Raw genomic sequence first — 17,667 nt, forward strand, 5'->3', positions numbered from 1 at the left:
AAAGGAATTAGGTTTAAATTAAAGCAGAAGAGATTTTGATTGTGCAAAGGAAAATAAAAATCTGCAAAGTAGTAGCATACTGGAATAGGCACAGGACTAGGAATAAGAATAGATGAGGAGAGCTGTCATTCCTGAGGATGTTCAAGAAAGAATGGGCAACCGTCTGTCTTGATTATTCCCCTACATGTAATGGCTCCTTCCCCTACCCGTAATTAATTTTTGTGTCTGTCCCCCCCCGCTAGACTGTAAAATCCTTGACCGAGGGGATCGTTTCCACTGACTCTACTAATCGCTCGATGGTATTTATTAAATAAAATAATAATACATAAAAATAGCATTTAAGCACTTAACTATGGGCCAGGCACTGTACTGATGAGCACTTACCCGGCTCTGCCACTTGTCAGGTGTGACTGTGGGCAAGTCACTTAACTTCTCTGTGCCTCAGTTACCTCGTCTGTAAAATACGGGGATTAAGACCGTGAGCCTCACGTGGGGCAACCTGATTCCCCTGTATCTACCCCAGCGCTTAGAACAGTGCTCTCTACACATAGTAAGCGCTTAACAAATATCAACATTATTATTATTCTGTGCAGAGAACTGTATTAAGTGCTTGGGAGAGTACAGAACAGTAGAGTCGATAGACGTGTTCTCTGCCAACTAGGAGCTTATAGCCTAAAGGGGGAGACAGACATTAAATAAATAAATTACCGATATGGACACAAGTGCTGTGGGGCTGAGGGGGTGAATATTAGGTGCTTCTAGGGTGCAGATCTAAATGCGCAGGTGATGCGGAAGGGACAGGGAGTAGGGGAAAAAGAGATTAATCAGGGAAGGCCTCTTGAAGGAGATGTGATTTTAATAAAGCTTGGAAGGTGGGGAGAGAGGTGGTCTATCATACATGCAGGGAAAGGAGTGCCAGTTGGAGGTCTTGGGAAAGGGGTTCGACCCTGAGATAGATGCGATCGAGGCACGGCGAGCGAGCTGCTGCTAGTGTGCAGGTTGGGCCGAAGTAGGAAATTAGCGAGCTAAGGCAGGAGGGGATGAATTGATTGAGTGCCGATTGTGTGAACTCTCCCAAGTGTTCATTGCTGCCCTTGCACACCGTAAGAGCTTAATAAATACCACTGATTGAGTGCACCTACCTGCAAGCCGGGACTGGACCAGATAATCTCTTAAAATTCCTTCCCGCTGCATTTAAGGAGCTGCATGGCCTGGTGGAAAGAGCACGGGCCTGGAAGTCAGTGGATGGGGGTTCTTCTCCCCGCTCTGCCACACGTCTGCTGTGTGACCTTCGGTAAGTCACAGGTTGCTGTGCCTCAGTTACCTCATCTGTAAAACGGGGATCAAGACTGTGAGCCCTTGAGGGACAAGGACTCTGTCCAGCTCGATTACCTTGTGTCCACCCCAGCACCTAGTACAGTGGCTGGTATATAGTAAGCGCTTCACAAGTACCATTATTTTTATTTTACTATGACTAGTCCAAGTGTCCCATCCAGTGATGAGCCAGCAGTGTTTGGAGAAGAAAAAACTCTGGAAGTGCCAGCTCCAGAGTGGGCAAGCGGGAGAAGAGCCTGGAAAGCAGAATCAACTTCCAATATTTGGCCATCCTGCCGTGGGGAAAAAAAAACAAACAACCTTCCAGGCCCACAACCCAACGTAATGAAGTCTCACAGAAAGTTTGCAAAAGTCTGTCAAGTCCTATTTTCCTCCTACCTCGATTTATCCCAACTTATCTGTCTGGGCCTGCCACCTCTCGGAGATTTGCTATTTGCGCCGATCTCAAAATTGTTATGCTTCAAAATCAGTAGTTTATGGAACACCCACTGGGTTTAGAGCATCATACCAAAGGCTTGAGAGAGTAAAATAGACATGATTCTTGCCCTCACGGGGCTTAGAAGATAGAAAATCCTCATGGATAATAATAATGATGATAGTGGTATTTAAGTGCTTACTGTGTGCCAGGTACTGTACTAAGCGCTGGGGTGGATACGAGTAAATGGAGTTGAACACAGTCCCTGTCCTATGTGAGGCTCCCGGTCTCAATCCCCATTTTACGGATGAGGTAAGTGAGACACAGAGAAGCGAAGTGACTTCCCCAAGGTCCCGCAGCAGAGAAGTGGCAGAGCGGGGATAAAATCTCCGGAGTTTGAGACCACTGCTCTGTCACCAGGCCTGGTCAGTAAGCCATGAAGCATGTGCCTCTTTTTATCTGCAAGAAGCTGCTCTGTGAGGAGAGCAGAAAACATGGGGGAGAAAAAGCAAAAGAGCTTGTAAGAGACTCAGCTCTGAGGCACCCAAATTGGCCTACCTGCTTTGGTTCTGGGGTAGCCCTCAATTCTTCTTTTCCCACTCCCTTCTGCATCATCCTAGAGAAGCAGCGTAGCTCAGTGGAAAGAGCCCGGGCTTTGGAGTCGGGTCGTGAGTTCGAATCCCAGCTCTGCCACTTGTCAGCTGTGTGACTCTGGGCAAGTCACTTCACTTCTCTGTGCCTCAGTCACCTCATCTGTAAAATGGGGATGAAGACTGTGAGCCCCACGTGGGACAACCTGATTCCCCTGTGTCTACCCCAGCGCTTAGAACAGTGCTCTGCACATAGTAAGCGCTTAACAAACACCAACGTCATTATCCTAACTTGTTCCCTTCATTGGTTCCCTCCCACCGCCCCCAGTCTCACAGTATTTACGCACACATCCGTAATTTATATATATTAATGTCTATCTCCCCTTCAAGTCTTTAGCTCATTGCGGGCAGAGAATGTGTCTTTTCCTCTGCCGTACTCTCCCAAACGCTAAATCCAGTGCCATAAATATAATCGATTGATTGACTATCCTCAGCCACGTCCCCCTCCGTTGGTCTCCAAAGATCTTCTTGGTCCACGAGACTGTAAGCTTCTTGAGGGCAGGGATCGTGTCTACTTACTCGCAGGTTCTTAATACAGTGCTCTGCACACAGTAAGCATTTAATAAATATCGATAATTGACCGTCTTTCTGTGACCCTTCTGCCATTTCTTGGAAGGTGGGGGAGAGGGGAAGGGGGTAGGAAGGGTTGCCGGAGAGGATACTGATTGTTCTAAACCTACTGAAGTAAGAGCAGTTGTTTCCGGTAAATCAATTGCTCACCTGCTTGCCGCACGGCTATTATAGCTTTATCCGTGGCAACAGAGGACAGGGACGGAGAGAATAAATTAAAACCAAAGTTCATCCATGAACCTCTTATTAGTCGTGGGTTTCAGCCTCCTCTCACAGCAAAGACCCTAAGCCCGCCGATGGGCAGGGATGGTCTCTATCTGTTGCCGAATTGTACATTCCAAACGCTTAGTACAGTGCTCTGCACATAGCGCTCAATAAATACTTACGAATGATTGAATGAATGAAAGGGAGTTACTGAGAAGCAGCTCCTTAAAGGCATTAATGAATGAATGAAAAAAAACAAGGGCAGGGAGGAGAAGTGAAGGGTGGGCCTACATCATAGACCGGTTAATTACTGAAAAACTGAGAGATTCAACGGCACTGACTGTTTTTGCTCTAGGGTCTGTTCAGTTGTTTCCGTGTTCACGCGGATTCTGGTCTAGATTTGCATCTTTCAGGCCGTGCGGTTCATTTACCGGCTAATGGGAAGTCAGGGGTCAATGGAGAGTGGCCCAAGGGTTTGGAGCTTGCCAGCTTCGGGCTGGGAAACTGCAGTTTAGCCTGCCAACTGAACCCTGCCTGCTGACTCATCAGTGTATCTTGCCAGAACCCAGATTTGCCAAGTCAAAACCCGAAATCGGCAGTTATCCCAACTCACTGGAAGTTAATAATGAAACAACGTTGGTATTTGTTAAGCGCTTACTAGGGGCCGAGCACTGTCCTAAGCTCTGGGGCAGATCCAGGGTCATCAGGTTGTCCCACGTGAGGCTCACGGTCTTCATCCCCATTTGACAGATGAGGGAACTGAGGCACAGAGAATAATAATGTTGGTATTTGTTAAGCGCTTACTATGTGCAGAACACTGTTCTAAGCGCTGGGGTAGACACAGGGTAACCAGACTGTCCCACGTGAGGCTCACAGTCTGAATTCTCATATTACAGATGAGGGAACTGAGGCACAGAGAGGTGAAGTGACTTGCCCACAGTCACACAGCTGACAAGGGGCAGAGCCTGGAGTCGAACCCATGACCTCTGACTCCCAAGCCCGGGCTCTTTCCGCTGAGCCACGCTGCTTCTCAGGTTCATAGCGGATCTACAAATGCCACTGACAGTGCCCGGAGGTTCTGTTACAAAATTGGAAAATTAAAGCCAGCTCAAAGCATTACCCTGTATTCCTCCACTCTTTCTGCCATCTGTATATATCTGTGTTTTATTTATCTACCTATTTATTTATATTAAAGCAGTGTGGCTCAGTGGAAACAGCCCGGGCTTGGGAGTCAGAGGTAACGGGTTCGAATCCCGGCTCTGCCGCTCGGCCGCTGTGTGACTGTGAGCAAGTCACTTCTCTGTGCCTCAGTTCCCTCATCTGGAAAATGGGGATTAACTGTGAGCCTCACGTGGGACGACTCGATTACCCCGTATCTACCCCAGCGCTTAGAACAGCGCTCTGCACAGAGCAGGCGCTTAACAAATACCAACATTATTATTATTAATGTCTGTCTCCCCCTCTAGACTGAGAGCTCGTTTGTGGGCAGGAATGTGTCTGTTGTCATTTTGTACTCTCCCAAGTGAACAGTGCTTTGCCCACGGTAACTGCTCCACAAATACGATCGAAGAAGATGGAAGACGGAATTTACAGAATCGGTTGCACAGACCCTGGGCACCCTTTCTGCATTTTCCCTGATGCTAAGTTCAAGGAACATCTTCCTGATTCGGTGGAACGCTCCTAAAATCAAGAACTCCAGATACAATCCAAAAGCAAAGCAACAAGCCTCGAGGCTAGATCCGCCTAACCCGTTTCCCGTATTCCTAAATGAAATCTCGATTGCTGCAGCAATTAATAATTTATAATGGCTAATGGAATTTCCCCTGATTTACGGCCGGACGCGATGCAGAAGGCCAGAAGAGTGTGGGATCCAGAACCCGTGAATCGGGGTAGAAGGCTCCGGGGCAACAAGCACTTCTGGGACTTGCGGAGGGGTGCCGGGAAAAAATAAACACAACCATGCGTGGGCTCGGAACAAGAGTGCGTCCAGTCCACCGTTCTGAGGGAGTTCCAGGTTAGGAGGAGGACGTGGGAAAGGGGTCGGCGGCGAGATAGACGAGATCGGGGGCACAGGGAGTAAGCTAGGGGAGTGGAGTGTGCGGGCTGGACTGGAGCAGGAGATCCAATCTCTCCCCCGATCAGACTGTGGACCCGTCACTGGGCAGAGATGGTGTCTATCTGTTCCCGAATTATACGTTCCAAGCGCTCAATGCAGTGCTCCGCACGTAGTAAGCCCTCAGTAAATGCTATCGAATGAATGAAAGATCAGTGAAATGAGGTAAGATGGAGTGAGATGATTGAGTGCTTTAAAGCCAAGGGTAAGGCGCTGCTGTTTGACGTGGAGGTGGATGGGCAGCCTTTGGAGGTTCTTGAGGAGCGCGGCCTGAACGTTTTAGTCGATAAATGAAGCAGCGTGGCTCAGTGGAAAGAGCACGGGCTTTGGAGTCAGAGGTCATGGGTTCGAATCGCGGCTCGGCCACTTGTCGGCTGTGTGACTCTGGGCAGGACACTTCACTTCTCGGTGCCTCAGTTACCTCATCTGGAAAAGGGGGCTGAAGACTGTGAGCCCCACGTGGGACAACCCTGTGTCCCCTGTGTCTACCCCAGCGCTCAGAACAGTGCTCGGCCCATAGTAAGCGCTTAATAAATGCCAACATTATTAAATGGTCTGTGCGACAGAGTGGAGAATGGACTGGAGCGGGGAGAAACAGGAGACTGGAAGGTCAGCGGGGAGGCTTCATACGGCGATCGAGGCGGAATAGGATAAGTGCTTGATGATGCGGCTGTGAGGGGTGGTAGGCAGGGTGGGGTGGAGTCTCCTCGAAGTGGAGAGCTGGGGCCGGTCCCTGCGGAGGCATTCAATAGTATTTATCGAGCGCTTACCATGTGCAGAGCACCGTACTGAGTGCTTGGCAGAGTGGCTGGCTGTCCGGTGGCAAGGAGGATGTAGAGAGGGGCCCTGGAGTAATTTTTCTCTCCAATTTGCAAGGCCCAGAGCCTGCTGAGAGCAAGGACCCTCGGTGGGGGGAGGGAAGGGGATAAAGACCACAGATGGTTTTCTCAGTTATGGCGGAGGGATCCTAGAGCTTGAGGCGGCAGCTTTTATCCCCAGCCTCTCGGGTTTAGAGCGTGAGAAGCAGGACGGTCTATCCCGGCTCTGCCGCTTGTCAGCTGTGTGACTGTGGGCAAGTCACTTCACTTCTCGGTGCCTCAGTTACCTCATCTGGAAAATGGGGATTAACTGGGAGCCTCACGTGGGACGACCTGATTCCCCTGTGTCTCCCCGGCGCTCAGAACAGTGCTCTGCACATAGTAAGCGCTTAACAAATACCAACGTTATTAGTAGTAGTAGATAGAGGACGGGCCTGGGAGTCGGAAGGACCTGGATTCTAATTCTGACTCCACCACGTGTCTGCCGGGTGATCTTGATCAAGTCACTTCACTTCTCTGTGCCTCAGTTACCTCCTCTGTAAAATGGGGATTAAGACTGTGAGGTCCATGTGAGGTGGGGACAGCGTCCAACCTGATAAGCCTGTATCTACTTCGGCGCTTTGAATAGTGCTTGACACAGAGTAAGGACTTAACAAATACCACAATTATCATTATTATGATTATTACTGTTAGAGAGGGAGACAAAATCCTTGTCCTCAAGGAGCTCACTTTAAATTGAATGAATCTGTTACAGTGTAGTATTCTCTAAGTGCTTAGTACGGTGCCCGGCACCCAGTGAGCGCTCAATAAATATGATTGATCGATAAGCCCGTTCCCTGCCTACAAGAACTAAGGGTCTAGAGGTTGAACTGACTGCCCACTTGCAAGAGCTCTGTCCGAATGCAGAGCAGCCAGTGTTGTCATTTGGATTTTAATTTGGAAGTTAGAATATCTTCTCTTATCTAGGATTTTTCTATTAACTGTAAGAGTGTAATTTTGAACTGTCGCAAAAAATTCATTTCCCTTCCTAAGTCTCTATTATCTTTCCCATGTCAAATGCTTGCTCATCCTTACTCATTTTCTTTGTTTTCAAGTGAATTTAGGCAAAATCCTCAAACCATCGATGGGAAATCAGACAAGGCTCCCAATTCTTTTGACATTATGGTTTAGCAAAAAATCAGCTCTCCTAATGCTGCTTCCCACCCCTGGGGCCGGGTGGTCAAGGAGGGGAGATACCCTCCGAGGCTTGTTGCCTGAAACTTACGTACATATCTGCAATTTATTTATTTGCATTGGTGTCTGTCTCTCGCCTCTAGACTGTAAACTCGTTGTATGTAGGGAATGTGTGTGTTTATTGTTGGATTGTACTTTCCCAAACGCTTAGTACAGTGCTCTGCACACAGTAATGGCTCAATAAATAGGACTGAATGAATGAAACTGCCCAGATATATCTGAAGCAGGAAATTTGGGAGCCCTCACTTCCCCCCTCAAAGCCTTACTGAAAGCTCACCTCCTCCAGGAGGCCTTCCCAGGCTGAGTCCCCCCTTTCCCTCTGCTCCTCCTCCCCATCGCCCCGACTCCCTCCCTCTGCTCTACCCCGTTCCCCTCCCCAAAGCCCTTGTATATATTTGCACTTATTTATTGCTCTACTTATTTCATTAATGAAAAGGAGCAGCATGGCTCAATGAAAAAAGCATGGGCTTGGGCTTCAGAGGTCATGGGTTCTAAACCCGACTCCGCCACTTGTCAGCTGTGTGACTCCGGGCAAGTCGCTTCACTTCTCGGTGCTTCAGTTACCTGGTCTGGAAAATGAGGATTGAGACTGTGAGTCCCATGTGGGACAACCTGATTACCTTTATTTTTCTCCCCTCTCCCCCACCCAGGACTTAGAACAGTGCTTGGCACATAGTGAGCACTTAACACAGCGTGGCTTAGTGGAAAGAGCCCGGGCTTGGGAGGCAGAGGTCGTGGGTTCGAATCCCGGCTCTGCCGCTCGTCAGCTGTGTGACTGTGGGCAAGTCACTTCACTTCTCTGGGCCTCAGTTCCCTCATTAGAGAAGCAGCGTGGCTCAGTGGAAAGAGCACGGGCTTTGGACTCAGAGGTCATGGGTTCGAATCCCTGCTCGGCCACATGTCAGCTGTGTGACTTTGGGCAAGTCACTTAACTTCTCGGTGCCTCAGTTACCTCATCTGTCAAATGGGGATGAAGACTGTGAGCCCCACGTGGGACAACCTGATTCCCGTGTCTACCCCAGCGCTTAGAACAGTGATCGGCACATAGTAAGCGCTTAACAAATACCAACATTATTATTATTATTATTATTATTAAAATGGGGATGAAGACTGTGAGCCCCATGGGGGACAACATGATGACCTTGTATTCCCCCCCCACAAGCGCTTAGAACAGTGCTCTGCACATTGTAAGCACTTAAATGCCATCTTTATTATTATTTCTTGCTTTGTTCTGTTGTCTGTCTCCCCCTTCTAGACTGCGAGCCCATTGTAGGGTAGAGATTGTCTCTATCTGTGGCTCAACTGTATCTTCCAAGTGCTTAGTACAGTGCTCTGCACACAGTAAATGCTCAATAAATACAATTGATTGAATAAATGAATGAACCCAGGTCCTTCCAACTCCCAGGCCTGTACTCTATCCAAGAAGCCACACTGTTTCTCTGTAGGTACAAGTTAATCAAGTCAAACACAGGCCCTGTCCCACATGGGGCTTGCAGTCCAAGTTGGAGGAAGAACTGATCCCATCATTGGGCAGGGATTGTCTCTATCTGTTGCCAAATTGTCCATTCCAAGCACTTGGTACAGTGCTCTGCGCATAGTAAGTGCTCAATAAATACTGTTGAATGAATGAACTGATATGGAATCCCCATTTTAACAGTTGAGGAAACTGAGGCCCAGAGAAGTGATTGGCGCAAGGTCACACAGCAGGCAAGTGGCAGAGTAGGGATTAGAAGCCAGATTTTCTCTATCTTCCAAGATCTTAGTACAGTGCCCTGCACGTAGTAAGCGCTCAATAAATACTATTGAATTAATGAACTGATGTTGAATCCCCATTTTAACAGTTGAGGAAACTGAGGCCCAGAGAAGTGATTGGCCCAAGGTCACACAGCAGGCAAGTGGCAGAGTCGGGATTAGAATAATCATAATGTTGGTATTTGTTAAGTGCTTCCTATGTGCAGAGCACTGTTCTAAGCGCTGGGGGAGACACAGGGTCATCAGGTTGTTCCACGTGAGGCTCACAGTGAATCCCATTTTACAGATGAGGGAACTGAGGCCCAGTGAAGTGACTTGCCCACAGTCGCCCAGCTGACGAGTGGCAGAGTCAGCATTCGAACCCATGACCTCTGACTCCCAAGCCCAGGCTCTTTCCACTGAGCCACGCTGCTTCTCGAAGCCAGGTTGTCTACCTGTGGCCAAATTGTATTTTCCAAGCGTTTAATACAGTGTTCTGCACAGTCATTGCTCAATCAATACGCCTGAATGGATGAATGACAACTTCTGTAAGCCCGTCAAAGGGCAGGGACTGTCTCTGTTACCGATTTGTCCACCCCAAGCGCTTAGTCCAGTGCTCTGCACATAGTAAGCGCTCAATAAATACTACTGAATGAATGACAGCTTCAAGGAGAGACAGGCAGGGCTGCAATAGCCGAACGCGCATGCGCCGGCCGGGCCCCGTCCCACCGCACCACGTGACCCGATCGCGCAGGGCCCCGCCCCAAATGTCACGTGACCGTCGCTCTCCGGCCCCTCCCTGGCCAGTCCCGCCGGCGCCCGTCCCAACTCTCGCGAGAAGACGGCCCTTTTCCCATATCTCCCCGCGGCGGTGGAAGCCGTCCTCTTTCCGCCATCTTGCGAGGCCGGTGAGTACGGGAGGCTCCGCGCTCCTCCATCCAGCGGCCATCGGCGCCATCTCGGCCCCCGGGGGCTCGCGTCTAGGCCCGGTCGGATCTCCAGAGCCCGCCCGGGCCGCCCGACATGGTCTGGCTGCGCTCCGGCTGGGGATTCCGGGGAGGATGGGCCGCCGCTTGGGCTCCATCCTCGGCATCCTTCCCCCTTTATGATGGCGGATCCGGTCCTTGCTCCCCTTCCATCCCCTGGCTGGTGGCTGCTGCACATTCTGCCTCTTTAACCTTGGTGTTGGACCCACCACGGCTTCCACTTTGCCCCTAGACTGTGAGCCCATTGTGGCCATGGATTGCCTCCCTTTAATAACAATAATGTTGGCGTTTAAGCGCTTACTAGGTGCAGAGCACTGTTCTAAGCGCTGGGGGAGAGACAAGGTCATCAGGTGGTCCCCCGTGGGGCTCCCATTTAATCCCCATTGAGGCAACTGAGGCCCAGAGAAGGGAAGTGACTTGAGAAGCAGCGGGGCTCAGTGGCAAGAGCCCGGGCTTGGGAGTCAGAGGTCATGGGTTCGAATCCCGCCACTTGTCAGCCGGGTGACTGTGGGCAAGTCGCTTCACTGGGCCTCAGTTACCTCATCTGGAAAATGGGGATTAACTGTGAGCCTCACATGGAAAAACCTGATTCCCCTGTGTCTACCCCAGCGCTTAGAACAGTGCTCTGCACATAGTAAGAGCTTAACAAAAACCAACATTGTTATTATTGGCCAGTCACACAGCTGACAAGAGGATTTGAACCCATGACCATTGACTCCCAAGCCAGGGCTCTTTCCACTGAGCCATAATGCTACTCTGTACCTATTTATTACTGTTCCTTCCAAGCTTTTAGCACAGTGCTCTGCACACAGCAGGAGTTCAATAAATACGATGGAATGGACCAATGACCTAGAAGCATTTCCTGGATCTTTTTCCTATCCATCCACCCCCGACCCATACTTTATTCGTGGCTCAGTGGAAAGAGCCCGGCCTGGGGAGTCAGAGGTCATGGGTTCTAATCCCGGCCCCACCGCTTGTCAGCTGGGTGACTTTGGGCAAGTCCCTTCACTTCTCTGTGCCTTAGTTACCTCATCTGTAAAATGGGGATTAAAACTGGGAGCCCCACGTGGGACATCCTGTTCAGCTTGTATTCCCCCAGCGCCTAGAACAGTGCTTTGCACATAGCGCTTAACAAATACCACCAATATTATTATTATTCTGTATTATGGGTGTTGGGAAGGAGTTGTCAAAGAGCCAGAAGGGTGGGGCCTTGCCGTTAATAAATACTATTGAATGAATGGTTAATAATGGTGGCAATTAAGTGCTTACTCTGTGCAAAGCACTGTTCTAAGCGCTGGGGAGGATACAAGGGGATCAGGTCATCCCAGGTGGGGCTCACAGTCTTCATCCCCATTTTACAGATGGGGTCACAGGCCCAGTGAAGTGACTTGCCCAAAGCCACCCAGCTGACAAGTGGCGGAGCTGGGATTTGAACCCATGACCTCTGACTCCCAAGCCCGGGCTCTTTCCACTGTGCAACGCTGCTTCTAAGTAGTAATAATCTCCCCCGATTAGACCGTAAGCCCGTCAAACGGCAGGGACTGTCTCTATCTGTTGCCACACTTGTTCATTCCAAGCGCTTAGTACAGTGCTCTGCACAGAGTAAGGGCTCAATAAATACTATTGAATGAATGAATAGTAATAGCTGCAAGATGGTCACAGAAAGATGAACCACATTGTGGGGGGGCTCCAATGTGATAACCCCTCTTCAAAGCAAAACGTTTGCCCAAGCGAGAAGACAGACCGAAATGGTCCACCCTCGTCTTGGAAGACCCTCAGGGTGTAACTTGTACACGTCTGGTCCGACCAGGTGCGAAATTCTTGCTTCCAACAGTGGCCCACCTCTTCATTCAATCGTATTGAGCGCTTACTGTGTGCAGAGCACTGTACTAAGCGCTTGGAAAGTACAATTAGGCAACAGGTAGGAAATAACCCCTACCCAATAATGGGCTCACCCAGTTGAAAACTCTTTGGGGTTGTCCAAAGATGCTGGCTCTTTTGATAGAAGCAGTGTCTTTACCGCTGGAAGGCGAGTCGGGCTCACCACGTTTTGGAGAGAGTTAGAGCTTGGTTCTACCGCTTAATAATAACCCGATCGGTGTCGTGCCCCCGATGGGGCTTGGCAGCGTTAGTAATGTTTGGAACTTTTCTCTCCCCCACCCTCATCTATCTGTACAGCCACCATGGTGCGCATGAACGTCCTGGCGGATGCTCTGAAAAGCATCAACAATGCAGAGAAACGAGGAAAACGCCAGGTCCTCATTAGGCCGTGCTCCAAAGTCATCGTCAGGTTTTTAACTGTGATGATGAAGCATGGTAAGTGGTTCGGCCCTGTTCCGGTTGGACTCGGATTCGGGAAATTTATGGACACAAGTGAAAGTAGCCATTGGGGTTCAGTGAAGGAAGCGATGGGCCGGGGAACTTGAACATTCATTCAGTAGTATTTATTGAGCGCTTACTATGTGCAGAGCACTGGACTAAGCGCTTAAGATTGGGCCTCCAGATTTGCTAGGAGTCTTTGTCAGTTGATCCCCTTGTTCCTTTTTCCCCCTCAGTCTGGACTCCCCAGAATCTTACCTGTAGCTTGAGGCCAACATCAGTTATAACATGAGTAAAATTTATGCAGTAATTGAGGTGGGGCCTTGAGACCACTGTCGTCTTGGTGGTGTAACGATTCTGAACTGCAGTGATCTGGCGATGTGACGTTATTTTGAAGGAATGGGAAAGATGGAGTGGAATTCCACTCTTACGAAGTGAAATGTTCTTTTTAATCTATTTAGGCTACATTGGCGAATTTGAAATCATTGATGATCACAGAGCTGGGAAAATTGTTGTCAACCTCACAGGCAGATTGAACAAGGTAGGAATTAATTTGTTTAAAGCTTCTAAAGTGATTTGTGAACTTCCATTTATCGCTAGCTTATTTGGAATGATTTGCCCTTTACCAGTCTTATTCTTCAACCCACCTATAAAATGCCGTTCCACGAAGGTCCTGCAATTTTAAGGCATGGTTGCCTCAGCCCTTCTACCCAATTATACCTCTTCTTAGCTTTATTTCATCCGGGCTGCCTGCTGTTCTCCCAGCAACTGGCCCCTGTTTTTAAAAGTGTTGAAGTTTTTGGAAGTTGACCACAAGGCTCATATATTTCCTGCTTTGTCCTAGGCTCACAATATCACCCATTGCAAGGTGCCTTTAATTTCTTCCTGTCTGTAAAATGCGAATATATGCTTTGTGCAAAGGTCAGTTGTGCTGGATTTTTGTATAAACATACCTTAAACACATGGTTTCCTGTTAAGTGTTTATCTGGCCCCCTAGATCATAGGCTTCTTGAAGGCAGGGGTAATTCCTACTACTTGTATGGAATTCGTGTATTGAATCCATACTGTAAGGGCTCAATTGCTAATATTGATTGAAGAGGGATATAAAATGGACATGAGCGAAACAGCATATTATAGTGGAGTGTAGGAGACCTGGTATCTACCGCCTTCTGCAGAGCTGAGTCTTAGAACATGCTCTTCAATAGTTTTTTTTAATCAGTGCAACTGATCAAGTCAAATCGTAATGTAAATTTGGGATAGTTTGCACTTGAAGGGGTGGTGGATGTGCATGATCCAGTTACTGTTGGGAATTGAACGGCTAGTGTGTTAAATGTTTGGAGTGGTTTATTGCGACTTTGTTTTGCTTGATTCACTTGTCGAAAAATTTGCCCAGGTGTGGCTTTAACCTGTGAATAAATCATGTGGTGGGTTCTCTCGGTCTAGTTCCGGTGTCCTGTGGCTAAATGTGCATGGGGTGAACAGCATCAGGTTGCCTAGACTGAGGCAGTTTCCCCTTTCCTTGTCTTATGAGAATTCAGGCCGCCACTACAAAAGAATTCTACGCTTGCCCCCCATATCCGTGTAAACCGACGTGAGGAGCTCCCGGTCAAGGCAGTGGGATATTGTTATTGGGTGCCTGGGTTTAGATAGGCTTCACTCGGTGTTGGTTGCTCTGGGTTAGGTGCTCAATAGTATTTGGGAATGCTGTTTTACAGTGTGGAGTGATCAGTCCCAGATTTGATGTTCAACTGAAAGATCTGGAAAAGTGGCAGAACAACTTGCTGCCGTCACGCCAGTTTGGGTGAGTAGAAATTAAAAGCTAAAGTTTGGATCAAGTGTCAGCCAACCTCTGGTAGGTAACTGCTTCAGGTAATGCAAAGGTTTATTACTATTTATAATTTGTCAGATTTGTTATGGTTCAACGTCAACAAACGTGAAATATTTAGATAAATTCATAGAAATTAGATTGTATTGGAAGGGGAAAGTTTATTATAGTATTTCCATCACTCCTAACCAACCGCCTTCCACTCGAGTCTGACCCAGCCCTCATTTTATATTATGGGTGTTGGAAAGGAGGTATGAAACAGCCAGAAGTAGCGCCTATTGGCCTTGCTATTAGTTGTAAGATGGGGCCAGAAAGATGAACCACATGTGGGGGCGGAGGGTTCTTCAAGGTGGATAAGCCTAGCAGGTACGCTGAAAAAATGAGGGTTTTAATCTGGGCAACAAGACCTTTATTGCGACAGCTACCTCGTTTTTCTGATGCTATGGCATCAGCACTAAGCCCCAATCACTGATCTTGAATGAGTTTTGTACATAATTCTGGTGTGCGCTTTGCATTATCAGGGGGACAAGAGCATGAATGGTGAACCAGCGGGTAGTATAATAGATTCCTTGGCACAACCTCAGGACCGTGGCTCGATTGTCATTCTCGATAGGACGTTCCATCCCCATCCACTGTAGAGATAAAATGTTGGGCTACCTGGAGCGTGGGTCTGATTAGCCATAGCACTGCTTGTTTTTAATGTTGGGTTGTGGCTCTTTAAAACATTCAATAGTATTTATTGAGTGCTTACTTTGTGCAGAGCACTTTACTAAGCACTTGGAATAGACAAATCGGCAACAGAGACCGTCCCTGCCCATTGACGGGCTTACAGTCTGATGGATATTAAAACAGATATTAAGCGAAACTGCTACAGTTTATCTCTTGAAATGTATAGTACATTTTAATTTGAATATTCATAGTACAGCTTAGCAGACTACAGGGTTACCTGATGCACTGCATTTTCTAGTTGTCTGTGACATTCTGCTGGCTTTAATCACTAGTATCTCATTTGAATTCAAAAATTACTTTTTTCTTAAAGCAGTATGGTCAACTCGTATTCTGAGCAGATGATATGGAATAAAGGTTCAGCGTGGCTCAGTGGAAAGAGCCCGGGCTTCAGAGTCAGAGGTCATGGGTTCGACTCCCGGCTCCGCCACTTGTCAGCTGTGTGACTGTGGGCGAGTCACTTCACTTCTCTGGGCCTCAGTTACCTCCTCTGTCAAATGGGGATTAACTGTGAGCCTCACGTGGGACGACCTGATTACCCTGTATCTACCCCAGCGCTTAGAACGGTGCTCTGCACATAGTAAGCGCTTAACAAATACCAACATTATTATATACTAGACAAGGGAAGCTTTAGGCAAATTTTCTTCATCAGATGTCTATTTTGTTCAAATTCAGAAACTGAGGACATCTGGAGTTATAAACTGCAGGTGTATTTTCATCTTAAATCCTGCAAAAATCTGGCTTTTTTCTCTTCCCCCACTATCTGGCCATAGTACTTGGTACAACCTGTCGGCTGTGTGGAGGACCAAGTTAAGCCAGGAGACCCCATAACCTAGTGGAAAGAGCAAGAGCCAGGGAGCCGATGGACCTGGGTTCCGATCCCAGCTCCGCCGTTTAAACTTTGATGTGGCATTGGGCAAGTCACTTCACTTCTTACCACCTACCACCTGAACATGGTGGTTAGTTCCAAGACTGCTTTACATGGAAACAGATTTTTTAACTCTCTCCTTTTCTCCCAACAGGTTTATTGTGCTTACAACCTCAGCTGGCATCATGGACCATGAGGAAGCAAGACGAAAACACACAGGAGGCAAAATCCTGGGATTCTTTTTCTAAGGCTGTAAAAGATGCAATACCAATAAAATGCTCAAATGGACTCTGGCCTTGAAAATGTAAATCACTTTAAGGAGCATTTGTGGCAGTATTGGAAATGATATTAAAAGTTAAGAAACGTGGTTCACTCTTCCTGTTCATCGGAGCCCAATCTTTGGGTTCAGTGTTTGGATTGTTTTTTTAAATGCAGAACTTTGGACCTTTATTTCTTTCCCCCTTTTGTCATTCTGGGCATGGTGGAGAGGAAAAGACCTGCCCGTTCACCCGCTCAGTAATTCTCCGTGTATGCGCCTTCAAGTTTCCCCTCAGGAGGACCGCTTGAAGTAGCTTCTGGTCGGCAAAGTTGCAAGATTAAGTCTGTCTTGGCCTGATCCATCAACTACTTTTCCAGTGGTGAACCACGAGTTATCCAGGGTAGCAGGGCCTATTGGAAAGAGCATGGGCCTAGGAGTCAGAGGACCTGGGTTCGAATTGCAGCTCCACAGTTGCTCTTAACTTTCCTCGATTGTAAATTGGAGATTAAATCCTCCAAGTTAGATTGTGAACCCCAAATAGGATAGGGACTGGTTTGTATTTATCCCAGTGCTTAGAACCGTGCTTGACACATAGTAAGTGCTTAACAGATACCATAATTTACTAAATATCAAAGGTGAGCCTTGATGCCTTTCTCCTGAACCCCTTAAATTGAGACATGTAAGGGCATCCAAATGGTTTTTAAGATATCCTGCCCCTCATGAATGGGTTAGGTTTAAGCTAATAACTGGAATTTATCATTTATTTGTTTAAGCTTTAAAGGTGGACCAAGCACTAAGTGTTAGGGGTAGATCACTTTATTCAGGGCACTACTGAATAGATCAATGTTTCCTTTCTATCTTAGTCCTGTAGTGCAGCATTAGACTTGAAACTTATCAGTCACGGGCTGTGTTTTTTGTTCCTTTAGTAACTCATCTTGCATTACTGCCAAAACTATTAAGAGGCTAGTGTTAAGTACCCCAGCCCCACAATACAGGTAAATATCCTATTTTCCCATCTGTAGCGTTCGGGAGAAAATCTATCCTAGAGTCGCTATGATTCGGAAATGGCTCCACAGCACTTGATAATCTAACAAATTTTCACGTTGGTCTGCCCATGTAGACGAAGCTCCTTGTGGCCAGAGATCCCGTCTACCAACTCCATTGTATTGTACCTTCCCATGCACTCAGTACAGTGCTCTGCACGTAGTAAGTGCTCAGTAAATAACATTGATCTGATCCAGTGGAGACTTGAGTGAGGGTCTGGGAGAAGCATAATTCTGCAGAATTTCCTGAAGTGGAGGCAGGTAAAACTCAACAGAAATAAGACTAGGGTTGGCAGCATGGGTTAGACAGCCAGTGTATTTTTCTTTAGTGAAGAGATTAACAATCCGAAGATCGTGTGATGCTGCTTCTGCTATAGTAGAGCAAAAGAGGGGACTGCTGGATGTTTCCAAGAGTTTAAGTTGCAAGAATCAGTGAGTGAAGCCAAAGTTGTCTATTTGAGTTGCAATACTTTCGTCTGTGCTTGATATTTGTTTATTTTAGAATGACTTGCCTGCAGATATCTGTAGCACAGAACTGCCTCTGCCTTGGCAAAATGTGATGTATGTGTACC

The 17,667-nt window shown here is 47.7% G+C and overlaps 1 protein-coding gene across 1 annotated transcript; it reads left to right on the plus strand.

Moving 5' to 3' along the window:
* Positions 1-9,833: 9,833 nt before the first annotated feature.
* On the plus strand, positions 9,834-16,160 carry RPS15A (ribosomal protein S15a). Its single transcript, XM_003428273.4, has 5 exons — positions 9,834-9,977; positions 12,234-12,371; positions 12,836-12,915; positions 14,090-14,175; positions 15,948-16,160. Exons 2-5 carry the CDS (start codon positions 12,239-12,241, stop codon positions 16,039-16,041), a joined length of 393 nt encoding a protein of 130 aa, XP_003428321.1. The 5' UTR covers positions 9,834-9,977; positions 12,234-12,238; the 3' UTR covers positions 16,042-16,160.
* The last annotated feature ends 1,507 nt before the right edge of the window (positions 16,161-17,667 follow it).

This window comes from Ornithorhynchus anatinus, chromosome 2, assembly GCF_004115215.2.
Source record: "Ornithorhynchus anatinus isolate Pmale09 chromosome 2, mOrnAna1.pri.v4, whole genome shotgun sequence".
Taxonomy (NCBI): domain Eukaryota; kingdom Metazoa; phylum Chordata; class Mammalia; order Monotremata; family Ornithorhynchidae; genus Ornithorhynchus; species Ornithorhynchus anatinus.